Below are 26,191 nucleotides of genomic sequence, written 5' to 3' on the forward strand. Positions count from 1 at the left end.
TCCCTTTCTCATTTTGCAAGGCCTGATCCTAATGAGAACTTCAGTCCACTACTAGAACCCTTTAAGTGGGGGGGGGGGGGGGGGGGGGGCCCCCCCAAATCCATTAATGCATATTTGTTTTTTGTTATGCTGGCTCTGTTATTCCAAAAATTTTTACAATAATTCCTCCTCAGGTGATAAGCATTCTCCTGGGGGTGACTACTTACAACTAGCTTCCTTTTAAATAATATAGGTATATAAGTCCACATACTAATAGTAGAAGTCTTACATGATGCATGTAAAACATCAACTATCATAAACACCGTGGTGATTACTTGCAACTTTACTAAACTAAACATTTGGAATCTATAATTTTTAGCACTAATGAGAGCACTGATTTCAGTTCAAAAGTCACAGAAATATCACTGACAAATTAGATGAATTTCCTGAGGCTACCGTATTATCTATGAGACTCTATGTAACACCAGATAATACAGGTAATCACCAATTACAAAGTTGGCTTCAAAGACATGAAATGAAGGTAAGGGAAACTCGCTTTTGGTGGGATGCTGAGGTGCTCATTAGTAAGCATCTGCATATGAAGTTAAAAATTGTGGACACACATCTGCATGCAGTCACAATAGGTAATAGAAAATTCTTCCTCTACTTCATAGATGCAAACTTAGAATACATCACAGTAAGATCCTCAACATTCTTTCCAAAATTATGAGCCAAATTCCTTTACATTGTTATAAAACCATTAATGAAATAGAATAGGCATGTAGGTACTATATTCAGACAAATGATTTCTTCTGCAATTAAGCACAATTTTTGTTCAATAAATATAATCACAATTTAACATATCCATCCATATCCAGTATGCTGTCTCCCATGATCCAGTTAGGTGGCACACAGTGTTTTCTTCATGCATTTTTCTTTCCTTATGCAATGCCAAACAACCTGCTGAACCTAATACTTCCTCACTCTGCTTTATATTATGTGAGGAACTATCTTTTGTTCTTTTTGCTTAAAAGGAAGCAGTCTTCCCTCTAACATCCCTTTTATCTATACTCTTAAATTGTAAACATTCAACTCTGCATTTCAATCATTAATCCTTTCTTATCTCAATGCTTCTTTTTTCTCTAGATGTAAAGCTTAGGATATTCATCTCAAGAGCTTGCACTACTTCATTCTCTTGCTGCAAAGCTGGCAACCTGTGTTACACTCTCATACATAAGGGCAGGCTAGAATACATCTGAAATGCCCTAACACACTTAGAAACTTGCATATTTACTGATCATAACATTCTTGGGTACTGAGAATCAATGTGAATAAAAGCATGGTTATCAGGTTTACTGGGGTTGGGGGTCAGGTTAGTAGGGATGTGAGTTTGAATAGAGAAAAAGTGAAGGAAGTAAAACGTTTTAGTATTGGAAGTAAACCTGGTGGTAAAGTGAAAGTGAGTCATAGGGCGGGTGAAGGGGCAAAGGTTCTGGGAACAGTAAAGACTGCATGGAATGTGAGATAATTGTTTGGGAGGGTAAAAATAGGTGTGTTTGAAAGCAGGGTAGTTCCAACAATGCTATATGGTTGCAAGGCATGGGCCATAGATGAAAACGTGCTGAGGAGCGAGGATGAGTTGAAAATGATATGTCTGAGGACAATATGTGGTGTGAGGAGGTGTGATCGAGTAAGTAATAAAAGAGTAAGAGAGGGGGGTGTGATAATAAAAAGTGTGGTTGAGAGAGCTGAAGAGGGGGTGATGAAATGGTTTGAACGTACTGAGAGAATAAGCTGGGAAAAATTGACAAAAAGGATATATGTACCAAAAGTGCAGGGAACAAAGAGTAAGCGGGAAGACCAATTTGGAGATGGAAGGATGGAGTGAAAAAGATTTTGAGTATTCGGGGCCACAATATGCAGTGGGTAAAAGGCATGCACGGGATATAGAAAATTGGAATAATATGGTGTGCATGGGTCAACGTACTGTAAGTGGACTGAATCAGTGCATATGAACAGGCTCAAATAAAGCTTGGAAAGGTCTGTGGGGCCTGGTTATGGGTAAGGAGCTGTGGTTTCAGTCCATTACACATGAAGCTATCGAATTGATTTCAGCTCATGTGGTTGTTCTTCGTCTGTTCCTGGCACTACCTTTCTAATGCAGGAAACAGCAATCAAGCATGAAAAACAAAGCATTTGTCAGAAATCTTTTAACCACCTAAACACCTGTGGATCTATTCCTCTGCCTTCAAGAAGTGATAATTGAATACCTGAATTCCAAATATGCACTTACCCTCCATACATATCAATAGTCAATCTCCCTGTCTCAAACCACCATTACCTTCCACTACAAGCATTCACTTCCAGCTTCTTACTCTCATGCCAACTTCCAAATTCTACTGATGCGACTTCCATTTCCATAATGAGCCCCTTGACTTACATCATCTTTAAAGAACTCCCTCTCCCCTTCATCCTTTCCTAGTCTCACTCTACCTTTACCTCCTGCCAACACCTTCATAGCTCCATTTGCAAGCCATCAAACAACCATGGACATTCAACACACAAATACAAAACCCTAACCTTAAAAACCCAAAACTCTCAATCCTCCACATGTACTGACACTTGCACTCTCATTGTTAAAAAGAAACCTTCATGACTCGCAGCAGCTTTCTTTGATGCCATGATTTCTGAAACATAATTCATCTACTACTGACGTGCATAATTCTTCCAAGTCCATACAGTTGTTTTACCAATAATTCCTCACAATCACTCAGAAAACATCTAGTGCATTTAACTATACCCTTCCATAAACATAAATTCATCCTTCTCATTTCTTATCCTGACACTATGATCCTTTTAATTTTCTCGAGTGCTACTGTCCCACATACCTCTCACTTATACTTAACCTTTTTGGTGAGCAACTGAATCTCTTGGCCTTGTGTGCAAAATAACTATTTTTAACTTTATGATTTATGAAAAAGCACAAAAATTAAAAAAAATTTTCTTATTACGACAACTATTCTTTGTTTACCAAAAACATTATTCATCAGATTAGCCACTGCAATGAAAACTGTAACTTATATTTATATAACTAGGTGCACACAAAAACAGAAAAACTATCAAAAGCATCATCTTTTATAAACTAAGTGTTAGACATTCCCAGTTAAGGAACAACACATTACTTACCATACTGGTCAGTCTTATGTATGGTAGCAGGGGTATAGCAGCAGGCACTTTAAGCATCAGTTTGTACCACAGACACAGAAAGTCTCAAAAGGTGTGCAACTGCCTACCATGGTCACCAATGGGTTACAGAAGCCTCCACACAACTCCAATGACTAACCCTATGTTTGGGTTGCTATCTATGGCCTGCCAACAGAGTCTACAATATGTGGGTACTCAACCTGTAGTCAAAAATTACATATACATTGATGCCAATCACACCCTGAACAGTAAGTTGTCAATTTAAGCCTGCAGCACTAATAAAGGTTAAAAACCTAATTTCCCTATAGTTCTTAAATCTTTATAAACAAATTTGCCCCTGACAAAAGTGCACTCCTTCAGCACATGACCTTTTTACCTCGTTTCACATTCTGTATATGAAAGACTCGTGCACTGATAACATCCCTTCCCCTTAAAAGCTGAAACTTTTACTGCAATCAAACATTTAATTTGGGAGGATTAAAATAGTAGAACGTCAGTTTACTGCACATTCTATTTTTTCTAATTCTACCACATGAATTAGACAAAAGGAAATTTTACAACTTAACACAAGCTTTCAAAATTCCATTCCAGAGGAATACCCCCTCCCTACCCCTTTGAAATTTGAGCATTTCCTTTAAAGCTTCAGCACACAAGAAGCCCTACTATAACACAAGTAGTGAGTAAATACAAACAATGCCTTGTTCAATCAATTCTCTTTTTTTAGCAAACACTCATGTAACTCATATTTTCCATCAACCCATACCACACACCGTTTCATAATCCACACAAGTTGCATGGACTGTACAATCTGCTCCTTCCTACACTCTACACTATCTTTTGTTGTTCTATTCAAGCAGCTTTCCCCCCAAAAAAGTTTTTCAACCTATTTGGTGAGACATGGCACATAAGAAAAAAGCTACAAAGAAAACATACATGTCCTGGCATACTAGATGGAATTGTTTTGAGAAAAAAAGTACTGCAGACAAGTTGTAAGGACTAATGGTATGAGGTTTTTAGATATTTCAGTTTACTCACAAGATGGCCAAGAGAGAATGAGGATAAAGAAAACCTTCAAATACATGTGTTCACTGTCTGCATCACATTAAGGTTCCTCTACAGAATATGGGCAGCCATGCTACTCTCATGCATTCCTTGGTTAATATGAACATGTGAAAGTATGAATTCTACTACAGAGGTTAGGATTTCTGAGACTTATTGAAGGCTCCCTATAGTCCCACCTTCAGACTTTATTTTGCTGGATCATTATATGAAGCTAAATACTTCCCAAAACTGAAGCACAGTTGCCCATTAAGAATCTTCTCTAAACACGAGATACCAGACACTCAACATCAACTTGTTAAAAAGTACAAGAAATCTACATGGAAAATGGAAGAGGCCTTCTTTTGTGGATGGCATAATTCCTGTTTACTCTACACTCTGTCATCTCACTTTAGCACCAATTCTATCGCACACACCAAATGCAGGATCTTGCAGTTCTACCATTTTTCTAGTAACAGCTATCCACAAAATCAGTTTAACTCACATGAACAAGGAGGAGACAACAGGCTGATAGCTGGTTCTACAAACTTTTATTTTTTCAAAGCAACTCTAATATCTTTGCAAGTGTATGGTCACCCTGTACTTTGGAAGAGCATAATAACCCACTGGGCAAGGCTCCCACCTTCTGTGAAGGATGCTCATACTTCCATCAACTTAATGTCACTTGACTAGGAAACTCCCCTTCAGCCAGAGATAAGTTCAAATAAATATGGAAATAAGACACAGTTCATTACAGTGAAAGATACACTTATGTCCTTGTAATGCACAACTGCCTATGTCATATATTAGTTTATTGCAGATGCCTGTTCCCAACAGTGCATGCAAACCTATGAATGAGATTATAACTGAATCTTAAGGTAATTATCCTTCTCAGATGAATTTCATTGGCTCATTTCTTAAAGATGATCATAAACAAATGAGAAACATTTTCACAAGGAAGTGTGAATTTTGCATTAGCACTGGCCTAACAACTAAGAAACTACATATTTCCACTAAGGAGTGTTTTGTATCAACACTGGCTAAGGCATCTGACAGACTAACATTTTCATTTAGTGTTTTTGTATTACTAAATATCGACCAAGAAAACTGAAAAATTACATATTCTATGGCAAAGACTGTTGTATCAGCACTGACAAAAGCAAATGAGCAACTAAATTTTTTATCCTTTTTACTAAGAGTATTTCTGTATCAGCATTGCCCTAAACATATAGGAAAATATATATTTCTACAAAGGAGTGTGTTCTGTATCTGAATTGGTGTAGGTAACAAAGGAACAAGGTATTATCACAAAGGGGAGCACTCATGTATCAACTTTGGTTTAAGCAAATAACAAACTAAATGTTTTCACTTAAAAATTTTCAGTATCAGCTCTAGCCGAGTGCAGTTTTGTATCACCATCTGAGAAAATAGATATACTTATTAAGGAGTATGTTTACTATCAGCATTGGTCTGGGCACCTGAGAAACTAGGTATTTTGACTATGAAGTGTATTTATGTATCAGCACTATCCTGGGCAACTCTAAAAATAGATACTTTTACAAAGGAGTCATTCTGTCAGCAGTGAAACAGCTGAAGTACAGATATAACCTTTGCCCAAAACCTAATATTTTTTTCCTCCAAAAGCTAATATTAATAGCATTACTTTTATCAGCTTTAAGTCATGAAAAGTATTATTAAAGAGTCTGGAGTCTTCATGTTGCTATCATATACAAAATAAAAATCCCAAAAGAAATATTGTAAGAACCTCAGTCACTTTTCTTACAGCGTACATTTACTTTACATCTTCCCATGAAAAAAGCACAGCTTTATCCATATGTTACCAGATAAATAGGTTTATATATCTTAAACGCACACAGGTTTGCATACTGATCACTTCCCTAGATTGCATATGATAAAAAAAAACAGTAACATTACCTAATGTTTTACATATGATGAATTTAAGCAACCATTATTTCAGTTAATGAGTTACAAGAATAATATACTCCTGCTGAAAACTTAAACAAGTTTTTAAACTAATTTTCTGAGCCATCCCCAACGTTACGAACATAGCTTCACAACTACTTTCCGAACATTATCAAATATTTCATAAACACCACAGAAAAGCAATTTTAACAAAAATTAATGATAAATTCTTCATTATTTCTAACAAACTTTTCATGTTAAACTTTCTTATTATATAAATTTCACTATCATCTTGAGACTAGGAGCTTGAATGTAGTAAGGAGCAAGAGGACTGGTTTATAACAGTCATCTTTAATGTTACTCTGTTCCTAAAACCAAAAACTGTTAATCAAATCATCAATCTATACCTCTGACACAGTAAAAATTCAACTCAAAATCTACTTCTTCAGAGCAGTAATATCTCTCATTTACAAAATCTACACTAGTTCCTCCATAACTGAGAAAACACTCCTCTACTCCTAATTCTTGTGCGGACTTAACCTCAAAGAATGACTTTAGAATTACAGTGCTATACAAAGATTCTGCCTCAAAGGTTTAGTCATCTGCTCTTGATGGGCAATAGGGAACATGCATGAAAGAAAAAAGATTTTTTCAAACATTAGATCCTGCTCCTCCAAAAAACCAAACATCACAATATTCAAACTAATAAAGAAACAAAGATCTTGGTATTAATGATGAAAAAGTGATCTTCACAACGATCTTATGAAAAGCAAATGTATTTCAATATCAAATGTCAATAGTGACAACATAAATTATGGAATATTTCGGTTAATAATTGGTGAGCTGATTTTTTTGGTTAATATCCTTCCTTACATTTCATTCATTATAACCCTAAAGAGATTAAGTCTATAATGTGCTCTGCCACTTCATCATGAAAGAATTCCCAGAAATGATTATTTCAGGTTCTCAAAGAAAACACTGTTCTTTTCATTAAAGTCACAGTAAATATAAATATGCTCTTTTGTATGGGAGTGGTAATTTACTGAAACATTCTCTGCCATGGATTACATATCTATATAGAATACATATAGAGAAAATTTCTACTATATGATAAATCATTTCAACTCACAAGTTAATGAAATAAATCAAACTATTTTCAAAACTTGATTTTGAGATAAATTTCTTGTAAAAATACAATATATCAATTTCGTCAAACACTGATTCCTGTTTCCTTACTCATACATGTGTACATATGTATAGTTAAAGAGATATGTACCATATATGACTGCATACAATTATAGGCAGACCTGTGCACAAATATGATTTTATCAAATACATTGTACATAATTTCATGGGTACATGTAAACAAATATCAATTGTATGTTAAGTGCATAGGTGCTGATTTACATGTTTATGAAGACATATACAGCACATGAAGTTGCTCATTTTCATATTCCACTAAATCGATTCTGTCATATGGGGTTCAGTATCATTTGGCCAAAGATCTATAAACAATATATCATAACAGGAAATTAGACCTAAAACTTACGTATGTTATTCAACCACTACTCATGCTTAATTAATGCTGATAATCTTTACTTTGAAAAGTATAATAGCTTGTGAATACCATTACAACAAACTTTTCATGCCATAGAAAGGTAAATAATATGAGAATTATGATAAATATCAACTGAGAACAAATAACATCTTTGATTTTACAGTGTAACTACAGGGAAATGAGATATAAATCAATTCCGCAAGAAAATCCTTTTGACTCCATTTACATAATTAACAAAACTTCACTGATCTAAACAGACATATCACTGATAATATAACAAAATACAACCACTAGTTCTCATTAATAGTGATCAGCTTTATCACAAAATACTTTGGTGACCGTTGGGTACTGCTAAATAGCCACTTTTAAGCAGTGTCAATTTAGCAAAGATTACATACATATTCACAAGCTAAAAACACAAATACAGCAAGTTTAAGAATCATTAGTGGCTAAACAATTGATCCGTGGCCAAATGTTTTTAAATTAAGTCATATTTGCTTAAAGGGAATATGAGAACTCACACATACAAAAGGTTATACACTATTCCTCACTTTCACCAAGTCTGGTAACGTTTAATAAAACACTTACTATATACAACCCACATGAATCTGATCTTTTGTGTCTCACATTTGGCTAACTTGGAAAAAGGTGTATAACCCAGAGAGTATAAGCTCCTTACATTTGAAATATGATTTCCTATTCACGAGTATTCTAACATTAAAATCAAGGTGTATAATAAACTAATTCACCTGTTCTAACATAGAGAATGGACCGATAACCCCCAAAGTATAAAAACTAAACCATATTGTATTTCAGAATGAAATAATTACCAACAGTGGTTCATAAATTCTGCAAAAAAAAAAAATGAAGAGTTCTCTAGGAAATGAGTTTCACAAAATAATACTAAACCATTGTCTATAACACCGCAGAACACAGAAATATACATTAGTCTAAAATACACCTATAATACAGGAGATATTGAAATGATAGAAAAGGTTTAGCTACAGTTATAATACAAACCCTGACAATTATATTTCAAAAATAAGTTAAATAAATCTATATTCCACCAACTCCTTGGCAAGATGGTCAGTACTGATGAGACCTGTTAAAATCCCTATTTCTCAAGGGGAAATATTTTCATTAAGTCTGCACAATGATTCTAATGTCCTTTTCAAACAAATTTTCTTTATAAAATCTTAAGTTCTCTTACAACATCCAACACAATACTGAGAATGAACAAGGGTCATTACAAATTTCCTCATAACAACCAAGTACATGACAACTAAAATTAGGAACCAAATAAAGTATCACATACTGTCTCAGCAAAACAAACTTGCTTGCATCATACTGCAATCATATCTAATGAATCTGGCTAGTCATTTTAGCATTAGATTTTTAGATTAAAATGGAATAAGACCAAAGTAAATTATTTCCAAACTGAGATTTTTAAAGTAGTTTTATTTTTCTTGATACTACACAGAGCAATGTTTATTCATTTGGAAAAGATTACATGAAAGTTTTATCAATTTTATGTAATAATACTTTTTGCACCAATGACTCTTCTTAGTGGTCTATCTCAACCACATAACAGGCAAATGGTCTGTTAAAAAGGTGTCTATCACTTAATCCGCCTTACAAGTGAAGTAATGAAAAATATATATATTTATATATTTATAATGGCATAAACAGTACTAAAGAAATGCTGTTCTTTTCTGAAAAAAGCAGCTGCACACATTTGCATTTCAAAAACAGCAAATCCCCACACACTAAAACATTTAAATTAAAGTGATTAACTAATGTGACAAAAATTACATCATAAAAAGCTATCCTTTACAAGTAAAATTAGTAAATTACTGTATGTTACAAAACTGCCGAAAAGAATAAAGTTTTAGGTTCATGGAGTGAATGAAAAATATATTTTAGCCTTTTAATAAGAGGGACCATTAGTTACTTGAAACAAATGCATAAACTGCTCTCTCCACTGAATGACAGCATAGGCTGATTGATACATACATGAGCTATAAAGCCCTATCTAATAAAATGATTCAGCAACATCCCAATAAAACATCTTTCTTTGAGGAGGAACAAATAAAATATAAATCACATATGCACTAAGCCTTGAGAGTAGTAACTCCCATACGAGCCCCTTTATCTGAATTCATAAATCTGAACGCTGTGCTCCGGTACGTGAGTCAGATTCAATGATTGGTACCTGAAATTAAGCAAAGACCAATGAAATGGTATTCAGAAAAGGCAAAGTATAAACACTTTGGTACCTGCAGCACAAAATAAATCTTACATGAAAAAAATAAGACATTATCACATTGGTACTTGCACCACTATTCTTACCAGAAAAAATGATTATCTATAATCCTCAGTGAACCAAAAATCCTATCAGCAAAATTCTTAGGGAAAACAAAGTGCTCTTCATTCCACAACAGTCACTTCCCAGAACATTTCAGTATAAGAGTGTTTGCTGCAGTGTACCCAGGTTAGCAGAAGCTTCTCTGGATTGTCTTATATGCAGACTCAATCTCATTAAGCTATGCAAGAACCTGCAACTTCAAATATCAAGTGGTGTAAAAAACAAACATGAAGAATTTCTTCCGGTCACATGTGCAGACTGATACTGGATAATATAATGTAGGCTCTGTTCTACTACACATTCTTTACAGTCTTAGGGGTACCAGAGTACAGCACTAACATATTTTACAACCTGGGGTATGTAGGTATGAGCTAAAGCTACACACAGTTGGATAGGTAGTATGCTGTATGTAGGTCATGTCACTTAATGTCCCTAAAAAACTGCTACTGCTTATCTTTTGTCCCTGGATGTATAGCTTGAAAAAAATTTGCAAGCCTCTCAAAAATTATGAGGTATCCATGAATGACTGGTCCAAACCAGTAAGGTGCCACTCAAAATGAAGTCCAATAAAGGGAAAGTCATTTTATTATGTTCTTAGACTAGCTAATCCTACTCAAAAGTGAGGCACATTAAAATCTGTATGTTCTTTTACAGATTACCTAAACATTTCTGGGGATGTCATACAGGATATCAAAGTTTCCTCAAGTGCTATTGGCAATGGGGCTGGTGTAAATATGAGTAATCCTACCCAAAAGTGAGGCACATTAAAATCTATATGTTGTTTTACAGATTACCTAAACATTTCTGGGGATGTCATACAGGATATCAAAGTTTCCTCAAGTGCTATTGGCCATGGGACTGGTGTAAATATGAGGGATGTGTAAACAGCCAAGTGAAAAAAATTTACACTTTAAACTCTCCATGCAGTGAATTTGTTGGTCTCATTTATTGGATACACCAACATGGAAGAAATGTTGTTTCTTCCATGAATTTTTTTCTGTTTATCTCATCATATCCTGTTGCATTTTCCTGCCTCAAGAGCAGGATAGGCTATAGAGAATCTTCCTTAAACATCTGTCATCCAACTGTACATGTTACAAGAAAAAAGTCACAACTGCAATGCTTTAGAAATACAATGAATTTTGCATGCTCGTCAATTAAACAAATAACCAAAGCAGTTGCCTCTCAGCAACACACACACACTCACACACATATACCTGGCATAAACTAAGTGTGCTTGTGTGTGTATATCATTTCATATTATTATACTTTGTGTCGCTGTCTCCCGCGTTAGTGAGGTAGTGCAAGGAAACAGACAATAGAATGGCCCAACCCACCCACATACACATGTATATACATACACATCCACACACGCACATATACATACCTATACATTTCAATGTATACATATATATACATACACGGACATATACATATATACACATGTGCATACATATATACATACATATATATATAGGAGTAAAGACATGGTACACATTTACAGGGTTAAGACAGATAAACACATGTTTAAAACACAAAAAGTAATTAAGAACACACATTGACCTGATAGACGACATGGATAGCAAGCAATCCTTAGAGAGATGTAGGTACTGAGACACCTGGGGAAATAAGAAATTAAGCAAGAAACTTCCAATAAAAAGTAGAGAAAGACTTTCACAGTAGAAGAGTGGCAGATGAATGGAATAAAATGACTGAGGACATGGATAATGCACACAGCATAAATAAATTCACAAAGTTGTATGATAAGAGACAACCTTACTATCACATTACAAATCCCTGACACCATAACAGCAACATCAACAATGCAACACTAAAATACACAACTGGAACAAGGGCTTACAAAGAGCAGAATGTCTGCATCTCCAAAGAGGCTTCAATCACTCTTTTTATTCCAGGCAGACATGACACTCTTCACACCCTCCAATCACCTTGAATTGACAGTCTCTACCGCCAAACAAAACATCAACTATTCAAGGAATCATATACACCAGACACAAGATACTCATTCTGCAAACCAAACCATTCAGGGAATCCTATAAACCAGACACAAGATAATCATTTCCCACACCAATTACATATACAAAAAAGCAACATGCAAACTAAATACCCTCACAACACTAACAGACACCAGATTTAGACAAGAAAAAGAATCCCTTAACATCTTATAGAAGCAATTCATCCACTCCACTTTAAAGTATGCCACACCTACCAAGTCTTCCTCCCATTCAAAGCATTTATAACAAACATGTAAACCAAACAAAATATTGTACTCAAAAAAATCATTGGCTACCTAGCAACCACAAACACTCAACATCTTTACAATGAAACAAAGATCCTCCCAGTTTAGACCCACCTCAACATGTATGGCAAATAATTCTATGCAACATCACTAGAACCCTCCCGCCCAAATATAACTATCCACCAACCCCCAAATAGAAATTAAAGCTTACCTCTACCTTGCACTATGGTAACCTCTAATTGCAGATCCTCCTATCCAAACAAATTTAACAATGACAAAACACATACAGAAATAACCCAACAAGTACTAGATAATCAACCTCCTAACTCAGTCCTGCACTTCAACCCACCAGTCACACACCCATCAGAAAACACATTCTCCAGTCACCCATCACTACAACAATACAGACACCATTTCAAATATCCCAAGACCATTCAAGCCCATGATGAAACTAACATAAATATGACACCAAGCACTTACAACTCAATTGCCTTTCACTCTCTGCACATATATGCACTTTACGACCTATGGTCCTAACTGGTGAACATGGTCAGCCTCCTGGGTGATGCAGAAGCCTCATAAGAACAGAGAGAACTTTTTTCTCAAAGTTGTTTGCCATTTCCCACATTAATGAGGATGCACCACTAACAAATGAAGATATGCTGTATTCACTCATATCCATTCTCTATCTGTCATGAGCAATTTACTGAACCACAGACTCCTATCAACACCAACATCCCACAGAACTTTACACCCTGGCTACTTCACATGCCTTAGTTCAGTCAACTGACAGCATGTCGTCTCCTGTATACCATATCGTTCCAACTCACTTAATTCCATGCACATCTTTCACCCTCCTGCATGTTCAAAACCCAATCACTCAAATCCTTGTTTACTTCACCTTCCATCTCTAATTTGGTCAGAATTGTTCCCTACAATTCTGACACAAATATCCTTAGTCCAACTCACCTCACTCATTCTCCAAATATGTAATCCCCAAACCATTTCAGCACACCCTCTTAAGTCCTCTCAACCACAATCTCCTCATAACTATAGCTCTCACTTCCACTTTTACTGCTTACTTGATTAAACTACCTCACACAACAAATTGTCCTCAAACATTTCATTTCCAGGACATCCACCCTCCCCCTCTCATTCTCAACTATATCACATGCCTCACATCCATACAATATTGCTGGAACTACTATACCTTCAAACATAACCATTTTAACCCTCCCAGGTAATGACCTCCCTTTCCACACATTCCTCAACACTCCCACAACCCTCACTCCCTCATCTACCATGATTCACTTACATTTCCATAATTACATTCACTGCCATGTCCATTTCCAGGTATCTGAAACACTTAACTTTCTCCATGTTTTCTCCAATCAAACTCACACCTGAACTGACATGCCTCTCTGCCATGCTAAAGCTAATAACCTTGTTTTCATTCACATTTACTCTAAACTTCCTCCTTTCACAAAATCTAAACTAAGTCACCAACTTCAGCAGTTTCTGACTAAAATCTGCCACCAGTGCTGTGTCATCAGCAAACAACTGACTCACTTCCCAAGCCCTTTCACCTACAGACTATATATCTGCCCCTCTCTCCATTCATCTCCCTCAACAATCCACCCATAAACAAATCAAACACCCAAAGTGACATTAAGCATCCCTGCCACAAACCCAACTTCACCTGGAACCACTCCCCTTCCTCTCTACCTGCAATCTTTACTCTCTTGACAAAAACTCCACATATATATGAGCTATAAGCTGACTGGGACCATACCATCATGTCAAGAGATATCCATCAACCATATTTTTCAAAGACCTTCCCAAGCTGTTCAAGCAAATCCAAAACTATACACACTCTGTAAGTATATGGCCCCTGCCAGAAGAGTGTGTGTGTGTGTGTGACAGAGACAAGGAGGTTTGGATACATCAAATAGGAATGTAGATTCGGAGCCACTAACAATGAATGGGTGATTACTGATTAGTAAAGGGCATTAGGATAGGAGATTAGAGCTCTCTAGCCACTACAGATCATGCAAATTCCTTTACATCCTGTGGGACAAACTGACCCTAAAGAGAAAATGCATGAATTTTGAGAATGACTGAAAGAAAAAAGTCTTAAGTCTCTTTCTATACTGATATGATTCAACTTCCTATTCAACTCCCTGAGTGTTACTGGAATCCATCTACTTAAAGTTACACTGTGAGTGATATAAATCACCTTTAGTAAGAGTGCATTATCATCATCTGACGAAAGGGATTTGAACTTGGTAAAGAGACTTCGTGTTCCAAAGGAGTACACCATTCCCCTACAAGACACCATTGGTCATTACATACCAGTATGAAAAGGTGTGTATATGGAGAGTGCAGGAGCTTTGAAAGAGATCATATGAAAGCCGCCTAAGGATGGTTGCAATGTTAGCAAGCTAAAGAAAATGCTTATAAAATACCCAACCATGTTTGTTTTATGCCAGAAGTGGGTCTCAACCTGATCATGACAAGCGCTATTGTAATGTGTGTACTAATTATAGCAATGAGTGTTTTGATGGGCACTGTGCCACTGTATACTTACTCTTATGGTATGGAAAAGTCCAAAAGTAGACACTGTGACACTGTAATGTCCAAGATTAGAACAGGGTATAGATATATCAACTTTGACAGAATGTGGTTCTGGATGACAGACAACTTGGGTAAAGTTGCATACTGTCCCATAAAAGAACACACCACACTACATAACAGTGCCTTTCATCACTGACTTTAGGTCTCCAGGTGTCAGGTTTTATGATCCTTGTGAGCACACTTCAAGATATCCCACTCCTAAATCCAGGCTTTGCAAGACTATGAAGCTCATTTATGGAATCACCTGTACCCTACTGTTGTGTAACTAGCTCTACCATCTCTATACATGTATGCTAATTTAAATGCAGTCATTTCCTTTATATATTGGTCCTGTCTACATAAACATGTGCTGAGTTCAACCGTGTCCCTATAAAGAGAATACATATGGCCCTCTACCCACCTTTAAACTTATTCATGCACTGCTTAACACTCCATATGTATGTGTACTGACCCAACCTATGATGTATGTATATCTATACAATGAATTCTTATGAATTTCTGCCCATCCATGTGATACGACATACTTTTTTTCTATGCTGAAAGCTCAAGTCATGGATGACAGTCTCAATCAAGGCTGGGCCTTAGCTGAATTAATGGAAAAATTAATGCCAAGGAAAAGAATTTAAGAATTTTGGAGAAAGTGAAAAACTCTGTCTTTTGAAATGTGCCAGATAATCATTATCGAGACACATGAGAAGGTAGAGAGTTCTAGAGCTCAGAAATGTAGGGAAAGAAGCAGGTATCAAAACGGCCCACCCTTGAGTTGCTGGTGGCCACACAATAATCATGTAGTGCAGCAATTTGCCGAGTATTGCATGGCCAAGCTAGTGGTGTTGGCACACAAGCAACCAGCTCGCGGTAGCAAAAACCAAAGTAATGCCAATAGAAGAGGGAAAGTAAAACAACATTGAGGCAAAGGGCAACAGGGTCAAGTTTGGAAGTTAGCCTGGAACAGTTTTTAAGTCAGACCACTTTCGACTCAACTCTGTCAAGTAAGGATGAAGAGCTAGAACCATCTCAAATGTGAGAACAGTACTCCATACAAGGATGAATCAATCCCTTGTATAAATGGGGCAGCTGTTCAGAAGAGAAGAAGTTGCAACATTTAAACAGGACACCCAGTATCTTTGAGGCACACACAGCTATTCCTGGAATGTGGGGTTTCCAATAAAGAGTGAATGTTACAGTAATATCAAGCATGTTTATTGTGTCAAGAGGTGGAATTACAGGACCATCAAAGGGGAGATGAAAGTAGTGGGGAGTTTTCAAATGAGAGATAGGAAGAAACTGGGTCTCAGAGGCATTAAACTTAACAAGATTCTGTGTACCCCACTGAGATATCCTGTCCAAGTCTGAGTTTACTTAGGAAGCTGTGTCAAGACGAGATATAGATTGAGTGAAAGAAGAGGGAGCAGAATTGAAGGATGTGGATGAATGTAGTGTTACTCGACTGGCAATTTCTGTGGGTAACGACTCAACCAGAAATATGTGTGTCTGTGTACTGAATAAATAGGGCCATAAGCCCACCTCTGTAACCAATCCATACAGTATATCACTTTACTGTCCCTGTACATGAGTAATAACCTTTTGTGTACTGTGCTTGCATATATGTATCAAACACAGCAGCCCTCAACCTAACTCATCACCTTATTTCACACTCCATATATGTGTAACTCTACATACATAAGTTTTTGAATGCCTGTAATGTCTTTTACCATCCTACAGAATATTAATGATAAACAGAGGGGTTAAATTAACTTTTCTCTATGAATGCAATACTTTATCCACAAAGAACCTTCTTTAATAGATACCTGTGAGCAGTATCACTACTTCATGAGGCAGTGAAATGTTATATTTAAATTTCATATTTCAGAATGAGTGAATTCTGATACGCTTCCCTAAAGTGAATGGTTACTTACCATTCTGAAGTTCTGTGGTAATAATATCCATCAATAGTTGCAGCACTCTTCTGGAAACATATATAATAAAAACCCGCAAACGAAGCTCCATTTATATCCTTAACTGTGTGATCTGGAACAAGAAAATGTTCCTTCCAACGCATAAATACATGTTCTGAGTCCTTTAACACACTGTAGTCAAATGTGTCGGAGTTGAAAGTTTTTGTATATTGATAGAAGGGTGGAAATTTTCCCTGCAAAACAAAAGCACAAGAATATCACTAAATGATCATCCACACACTGTACTTTGTACAAAATCAATAAATCAAAAAAATTACAATTTCATAATTTTATATACTGTACTTCTGTAGATGATGAATTAATCATGAAGATTATGATTATACAAATACATATAATGTAATTCTGCAAAATACTTCCATATCTTCTTCATGGTAACTGATTAATATCACACTATACAATAATCTCTTTAAAAGAAATCTACAGGCTGGAGCATATAAAATTGGAAGCACTAATGAGTGCTCACTTTGTCTAAAGATTGTCAGAGAAAAACTAAATGAACTTTCAAACTAGTGTTTGGTACTGTTTAATTTATAAATACTACTCTGGTCCAAGGGGTATAACTGCATGAGCTAAATCATAAATTTTTTTTTTTTTTTTTTTTGCTTTGTCGCTGTCTCCCGCGTTTGCGAGGTAGCGCAAGGAAACAGACGAAAGAAATGGCCCAACCCACCCCCATACACATGTATATACATACGTCCACACACGCAAATATACATACCTACACAGCTTTCCATGGTTTACCCCAGACGCTTCACATGCCTTGATTCAATCAACTGACAGCACGTCAACCCCGGTATACCACATCGATCCAATTCACTCTATTCCTTGCCCTCCTTTCACCCTCCTGCATGTTCAGGCCCCGATCACACAAAATCTTTTTCACTCCATCTTTCCACCTCCAATTTGGTCTCCCTCTTCTCCTCGTTCCCTCCACCTCTGACACATATATCCTCTTGGTCAATCTTTCCTCACTCATTCTCTCCATGTGCCCAAACCATTTCAAAACACCCTCTTCTGCTCTCTCAACCACGCTCTTTTTATTTCCACACATCTCTCTTACCCTTACGTTACTTACTCGATCAAACCACCTCACACCACACACTGTCCTCAAACATCTCATTTCCAGCACATCCATCCTCCTGCGCACAACTCTATCCATAGTCCACGCCTCGCAACCATACAACATTGTTGGAACCACTATTCCTTCAAACATACCCATTTTTGCTTTCCGAGATAATGTTCTCGACTTCCACACATTCTTCAAGGCTCCCAGGATTTTCGCCCCCTTCCCCACCCTATGATCCACTTCCGCTTCCATGGTTCCATCCGCTGCCAGATCCACTCCCAGATATCTAAAACACTTCACTTCCTCCAGTTTTTCTCCATTCAAACTCACCTCCCAATTGACTTGACCCTCAACCCTACTGTACCTAATAACCTTGCTCTTATTCACATTTACTCTTAACTTTCTTCTTTCACACACTTTACCAAACTCAGTCACCAGCTTCTGCAGTTTCTCACATGAATCAGCCACCAGCGCTGTATCATCAGCGAACAACACCTGACTCACTTCCCAAGCTCTCTCATCCCCAAGAGACTTCATACTTGCCCCTCTTTCCAAAACTCTTGCATTCACCTCCCTAACAACCCCATCCATAAACAAATTAAACAACCATGGAGACATCACACACCCCTGCCGCAAACCTACATTCACTGAGAACCAATCACTTTCCTCTCTTCCTACACGTACACATGCCTTACATCCTCGATAAAAACTTTTCACTGCTTCTAACAACTTTCCTCCCACACCATATATTCTTAATACCTTCCACAGAGCATCTCTATCAACTCTATCATATGCCTTCTCCAGATCCATAAATGCTACATACAAATCCATTTGCTTTTCTAAGTATTTCTCACATACATTCTTCGAAGCAAACACCTGATCCACACATCCTCTACCACTTCTGAAACCACACTGCTCTTCCCCAATCTGATGCTCTGTACATGCCTTCACCCTCTCAATCAATACCCTCCCATATAATTTACCAGGAATACTCAACAAACTTATACCTCTGTAATTTGAGCACTCACTCTTATCCCCTTTGCCTTTGTACAATGGCACTATGCATGCATTCCGCCAATCCTCAGGCACCTCACCATGAGTCATACATACATTAAATAACCTTACCAACCAGTCAACAATACAGTCACCCCCTTTTTTAATAAATTCCACTGCAATACCATCCAAACCTGCTGCCTTGCCGGCTTTCATCTTCCGCAAAGCTTTTACTACCTCTTCTCTGTTTACCAAATCATTTTCCCTAACCCTCTCACTTTGCACACCACCTCGACCAAAATACCCTATATCTGCCACTCTATCATCAAAAACATTCAACAAACCTTCAAAATACTCACTCCATCTCCTTCTCACATCACCACTACTTGTTATCACCTCCCCATTTGCGCCCTTCACTGAAGTTCCCATTTGCTCCCTTGTCTTACGCACTTTATTTACCTCCTTCCAGAACATCTTTTTATTCTCCCTAAAATTTAATGATACTCTCTCACCCCAACTCTCATTTGCCCTTTTTCTCACCTCTTGCACCTTTCTCTTGACCTCCTGTCTCTTTCTTTTATACATCTCCCACTCAATTGCATTTTTTCCCTGCAAAAATCGTCCAAATGCCTCTCTCTTCTCTTTCACTAATACTCTTACTTCTTCATCCCACCACTCACTACCCTTTCTAATCAACCCACCTCCCACTCTTCTCATGCCACAAGCATCTTTTGCGCAATCCATCACTGATTCCCTAAATACATCCCATTCCTCCCCCACTCCCCTTACTTCCATTGTTCTCACCTTTTTCCATTCTGTACTCAGTCTCTCCTGGTACTTCCTCACACAAGTCTCCTTCCCAAGCTCACTTACTCTCACCACCCTCTTCACCCCAACATTCACTCTTCTTTTCTGAAAACCCATACAAATCTTCACCTTAGCCTCCACAAGATAATGATCAGACATCCCTCCAGTTGCACCTCTCAGCACATTAATGACAATGACAAAAGTAACTGCAGTTTATACATATAAATTGTTCTTTATGAGAAACAGAATTATAAGACAAAGAGATCACAAAAAACATAATGTAATACAACTTACCCAATGTTTCTTGTCGACTTCCTCATCTGCATCCCATTTTCGAGTAAGGAAGGGATATTTTTCGCTAATAATTTCACCGTCGAAGAAAGTAGTTAAGGTTGGGTATTCCTCAGTGAGGCCCTTAATTTTGAGGTAGCCACAGAGGTATGAGTTAGCCTCATCCACATGCTGCCAACAGTAACAGAAAATTTAGTTTGGATTCAGGAAATCACTCAAAGTTATATTAATGAAAACAACAATACTAAAAATATCAAAAGGTAAAATGATTACTGATGGTTATCAACAAAAATTATGAGAGTACTCATATGACTATAGAAGAAAAATAATACATACAGAAAACACATTTCTAAATTCCTCTGCTTCCCACACCTCCCTACTAACATGTCATTCCCTAGTCAATCAACACTCTTCACACCACATAGTGTCCTCGTGCATTTAATTTCTAACATAACACTAAAACGACTTGACCTGTAAAAGACTCATGGTCCTGGTGAAATTTTACTAAATGTCCTTAAGATGTTTCAGATGTTACTTGAGAGCAGCAAACTAACAAGCAAATGGAATGGAGCAAATATCATACCTATCTATAAGAAAAGAGACCAAGAACAGACGAACCTTCTATAAGAAAAGAGACCAAGAACAGACACTAAACTACAAACTGGTCTCCCTAAGGAGTGTGGTATGCAAGGTTCTGAAAAGGACTAATAGAAAGCAAGTTGATGACTTTTCATTAAGTAGAAATTACCTAAGTGAGAAACAACACTGATTTAGGGAAAGAAAGTCAAGTGTAACAAAACTCTTAGATTTCTAAGAGAAAGTGAGCTCTGTCTGAAGACAAACTGGAGGACTGGGTATACTGTTTGTATCTGGAATGTCACCAAGAATTTGAAATTATACTGCATCGGAGGCTGATTAAGAAGCTGGATTACCAGCTATGAATAAAGGGCAAATGCCTTCAAAGGAAAAAAGATTATCTCAGTGGAAGGGAACAAATGCCATATGTCATACGACCCTTCTCCAACTGGGTTGAGGTGGCCAGTAGAGTGCCACAGGGCTCTTTAAGAAGACAATTACTCTTTCTGTTCTATGTAAATGACTTGCTTGAAGGTATGGATTCCAACCTGAATATGTCTGCAGATGATGCACAGGTCATGACAGAAGTGAAAAAAGAGGATTGCATCAGCTGACAAGGGGAACCTAAAGACTCCAAAATTGGTCTGATACATGGCTGATGAATTTCAACCAGAGGAAATGTAATGAGGATGGTGCAAAGTGAAAGAAGGCATAACAATTAATATTATGAAGTAGGAAATAATCTTCAAAATTCAGTATGTGAAAAAGACTTAAGTCAACATTATCTCTTCATCTACTACCAAAGTCTCGTATTAGGAGAATACTTAAGGTGACAAATTGTCTGCTGGTAAATACTAGAACAGCTTTCAAGTATCAGGTATGGAAACATTTAGCAATTTGTTCATATCCTACAAATGGCTAAAAGTAGCATATGCTTTTCGAGTTTGGTCATCACGCCTAAAAACAAAGATAAAAGATAATAGAGTCCACAGGAGGGCAACAAAGATGGTAAAAGAATAAAAAGAATGGATTTACATGGCAAAGCTAGAGGCTTTAAATTTTGCCTACCTTAAAAGAGAAGAGTGAGGGGTGACATGATCATGACCTTTAAGTATATAAAACAGAAAGATGAAGTTACAGTGAACAGTTCTTTGTGAGATATAGGGATAAAGCAACCTGAGGGCATACCATGAAATCAAGCAACCTGAGGGCATACCATGAAATTAAACAAGAAAGTTGTTAAAAACAACGTCAAGAAGTACTTTCATTGTATACAAAAGGAACAGGATAACTGTGGATATGGTTAAAGCAAACAGCATACATAAATCTAAAATATTGTATGATAGCAGATAATGTTTAAGAGATGGGGCCCTACGAGTGTTAAACTCCCTCCCTGTAAAGTACAAATAGGTAGTAAGTGCAATTAAGTAACTACATCTACCCTCTTAGTAATTCTGCATATAAGCCCCAAAACTTGCAACCACACAGCACACAATCAGGACTACTAAACCATTTAAAGAACCTATCTCAGCACTAACAGACAGTGGCCTCTTCTTATACACTCCTCAATACAACCACAACTTGTGGTCCCTCCCCATGGTTCACTTCAACTACCATGTACCCACAACACTTCACTTCCCCCAGGCTCTCTCAACTCAAACCAATCTATCACTCTCCACTGTTAAACATCATAACCTTACCTTTACAGACATTAGCTCTTAACTCCCTCCTTTCACACATTCCCCAAATCCTCCAGCTTCTTCAGCTACACACTTGAGTGTGCCACCACAACATGTTATCTGCAAAATGACTGAACTAATATGTATTCTGGGGATAATTGGCACATATGCCACTCCTCTCCATTACCTAATCTAAATTCTAGCCTTGAAAAGATAGGAGCAAGTCACTGTGCTCTAGGCAGCTTTGTCACTTCATTTTCAGTAAAACAATACCTTAACTCCAGGCTTCTAGATATATCTTCACAAATGCACAAAACTGATAATACTGTGTTCCCATTATAAAACATCAGTTGTCCATCACATCATCCAAAGTCAAACTACTTAAGACAAAGACAGTCCCTGAAAAATCATATGTGGGCTGCACTCATCAAAATTATGAGAATGTTTAAAGGGCCAATATTAGGACAAATCTTCATATCTAAAAAATATTCTATTCGTGAAATGCAAACAGCGAGCTGTTAAATGCCAATAATGTAAACGTGTTGATCAATCTATGCTTTTGATAAAACTAGAGTAATATTAACCTCAGCACTGTGACAAATCTATTTATGGAAACTTGAAAAAATCCATATCGACGAAATCATTACCAATACAGTCATCATAAGAAAAAGCCTAATTTGGCTCTCCATATTCAGCAGATTTGGATATGGAGTAATCCTGTTCCGCAGAGTTTAAGTGAATATTATACAACAACAATGTAATAATGGAGCGTGATTTGTAGCATTATATTTTACCGAACAACTAAAACTGTACTATATAAGTGCTAGGGATTATATGGCGGCTAGCTGTGACATAATGCTTTTTGGCATGATGCATTTTTTGCCTAGAAAAAGGGATATCTATATACATCATGAATGCAACAGGAGTTAGGAAAGGTATCCATGAGTTATACTGTTTTACAAGTGTGTGATGTACAACTATTTTAACCCCCACATTTTCCCAATATACATTACTATTACAGCGTTACTCAAAACAATTCAATAGAATATTATCTTCAGAACCATGCTCTGCAACCATTAATGTATTCTCTATACTTGCTTAAAGAACAAAATAACTCAATATCCAATGCTTAAAGTGATGCAGAGTTAAACTAGACTATCAAAATTTTTGCCATAACAAATAAATGGTGGACTCCATGTTGCAGAAATGCAGCTTAAGTATACAAATACAAAGAAATACAAAAGGAAAGCATAGGACTCAAGAAAATACACCTGCAATGGTATGGTACCGTGTGCCACTATACTTATACATGGCTCAGAACAACAATTGTCTAAATCAATGTGACTGCTGGTGAACCTTAATAAACTACAGAGAATGGTAATGCATCACTGGAATGGAGATTATGAAACAAAACAAAGGTATAAAAAGGAAAGCAATTGACTGCAAACATAAGTTTCATTAGCCGACTGGGTCCTTACAGTATTATGGGTCTCTTTCACCAACCCAACTACAATCCCCTGATTTCTATTTACTTAAGATGTGTATTAGTGTTCTGGGATACCAAAATAATGTATAAATTTATCTTTTATGATACTCTTTTGGTTCACTACACACTTATCCACAATTCAATCACACCCAACAAGATAGTCATTCAATGCAACTTAAAATACTGTGGGTTGCCTTCTCTTTCACCCTCTAAATTAACTAATGAGATGTAGAAATGTTCACACCCACTTAGAATTTTTTTTCTTTTGATGATTTGTTGCTGCCCTTTCATAACCACAGGCAACATTGCACAATAGCTCACACCCCTTAGAAATTAATATTTCAAAGTTGAAACAAACACAGAATTATGAAAAATAATGCATCAAAACATTTTTTAGATAATGTTATAAATTCAAAACAAAGAGGAATGGATTTACAAAGTACATTACTAATACTGTTGCTGCAACATCCCAGTAACATATGTGACAGTAGAAATGTAAGAAATTTTCATATCTTGCATTATAGATCTACATGTTATGTCACCAAGCTTTGATATTTTCCAGTTAATAACTTCCAATGACTTTGGTGACCTACCCCACCTCAATAATCATGGCATCATGAACATTCTAGATAAATATTTTTGGAACAGGATGAAAGCTCACAAAGTCCACTAACAGTCATCTCTTCCTCCTTTACTTCTGACAATCTTTTAATTATTTCCTTATTCCATAGAGGTCAATTTTTTCTCCCACTGTGCTTTGGCAGACATCCAACATCTACAAGGCTGTCATTACCAATCACCATCTGCAGTTCCCTTCAGAGATCAAGGATTTTCAACACAAAACGGTGTAAGGTTGCATCATAATGATGGCTTTAAGACTTAAAGTAAACGTCAAAATATATGAACACCCAAGATGAATGACCACAGCCTGCACAAGGACACATATCGCTCGCATTTCCACAACTTTCACTGACAGTAGAAAGTGACATTGCTTTCATCGTGATCGCATACGAATAACCGATATGTAATTCATTTTCCTGTGAATCACTCCCACAAGACTGCCCAGAAACTATGGCGTACTAGAGAGTACCAAGGACACAGTTGGGATTATACGCAATTCTCCCTAGGCCGCGAGTTGTGTATGAATGAAACACCTCGACCACCGCACCTGCAACACCACCTCGACGTCATAAGATTGGCCCTTAGACTTCTGGTGTCCCTGGAACCTCGACCCGTTGTACAGGAGGCTACGGGTGACCCCCGGCTGCCCTGAATTTGCTGGAGGAGGCGGATCCAACGAAGCCATCTCTGTTTTAACGGGCATGTTGCTCTACTTAACCCAGCTCGTCACTTTTCGAGATCTGGTAACATAAACAAGACAAGACGTGTTATCAACGTCATATGGTAGAGTCTCCTGAAAAATTACTATATTGTACGTAAATTTTAGGAATCACTATCACGATTGGGTAATAAATTGTGTTATCTTATAATTAATATTCGATGAAACTATCTACAAATGATGATGAATAGTTGTACAATGTGTAATGTATGTTTAAAAAAACAATTATTGGAACGTGAATCAGAGGCCCTATCAAGGCACTGAGAAAGGTTGTCAAGTTCACTATGATAATGAGTTAAACGGGTACATATTCTGCTATTTGTCCTACTTTAGCTGGAGTACAAGTACGCTAAAAGTCCTTTTCTGTCTGAAAGAAACGAATGAAGCCCTAATGTCGTACACAGATTCGTCTCTTATGATAGTGAGGGCTTTTTAAGTTATCAACTCCTATGTCATCAGTATGACGAATTATAAAGCGTCTACAAATGAATTCTAATCAGTAGGTACTAATGAACTTGTAAGTACCTTTCAGGAAGATTATCGAAGTATTTACTGTGCCATATATGCCAATTACACGCATATATTGTAAGTTGCCGGTCCATTCCATACTATTACGTCACTTTTTCTTCTCGCCAGTGGCTCTAGGAAAATTATGCGTACAACTTGTACATCACATTTGCATAATCTGCGTACATATCTATGTATCTAATATTAGTTTTGTTGTCCAAGACAAACGGTAAAATCAATATGAGGCAGCTGTCTTACACGCCTAGCGATCCTGCAGGTCAAAGATGAACGAAGACCTCAAATACTCTTATACGACTTTTATTAATAAAACAAAGTACTATTATGATTTCTTTATTACCATACAGTTTCTTTCATTATACACATTACTGTCCACTAAAGTCACCAGGGCCAGCCACAAGAGCATGGGAAGAATGATGCAAAATTCTCTGGTGGCTCTCCCACATGTTGGCCCCTGAAGACTGATGCAGTAGGAGTAAGATAATGCTA

At 37.0% G+C, this 26,191-nt stretch overlaps 1 protein-coding gene across 1 annotated transcript; it reads right to left on the minus strand.

Annotated features, from left to right (window-relative positions):
- Nucleotides 1–1,134: 1,134 nt before the first annotated feature.
- On the minus strand, nt 1,135–25,230 carry LOC139749901 (glucose-induced degradation protein 4 homolog). Its single transcript, XM_071664298.1, has 4 exons — nt 25,007–25,230; nt 20,101–20,268; nt 16,881–17,113; nt 1,135–9,914 (listed from the first exon to the last, which is right to left on the minus strand). Exons 1-4 carry the CDS (start codon nt 25,160–25,162, stop codon nt 9,851–9,853), a joined length of 621 nt encoding a protein of 206 aa, XP_071520399.1. The 5' UTR covers nt 25,163–25,230; the 3' UTR covers nt 1,135–9,850.
- Nucleotides 25,231–26,191: the final 961 nt, after the last annotated feature.

Source organism: Panulirus ornatus, chromosome 8 (assembly GCF_036320965.1).
Source record: "Panulirus ornatus isolate Po-2019 chromosome 8, ASM3632096v1, whole genome shotgun sequence".
Classification (NCBI taxonomy): domain Eukaryota; kingdom Metazoa; phylum Arthropoda; class Malacostraca; order Decapoda; family Palinuridae; genus Panulirus; species Panulirus ornatus.

Excerpts from the sequence above, each read along its gene's own strand:
- LOC139749901 (XM_071664298.1), bottom strand. The coding sequence starts at position 25,162 with ATGCCCGTTAAAACAGAGATGGCTTCGTTGGATCCGCCTCCTCCAGCA. Across the intron at positions 20,269-25,006 it reads ACGTCGAGGTGGTGTTGCAG|CATGTGGATGAGGCTAACTC; the intron begins GTGCGGTGGTCG and ends TACTGTTGGCAG. Across the intron at positions 9,915-16,880 it reads TACCACAGAACTTCAGAATG|GTACCAATCATTGAATCTGA; the intron begins GTAAGTAACCAT and ends GCTTAATTTCAG.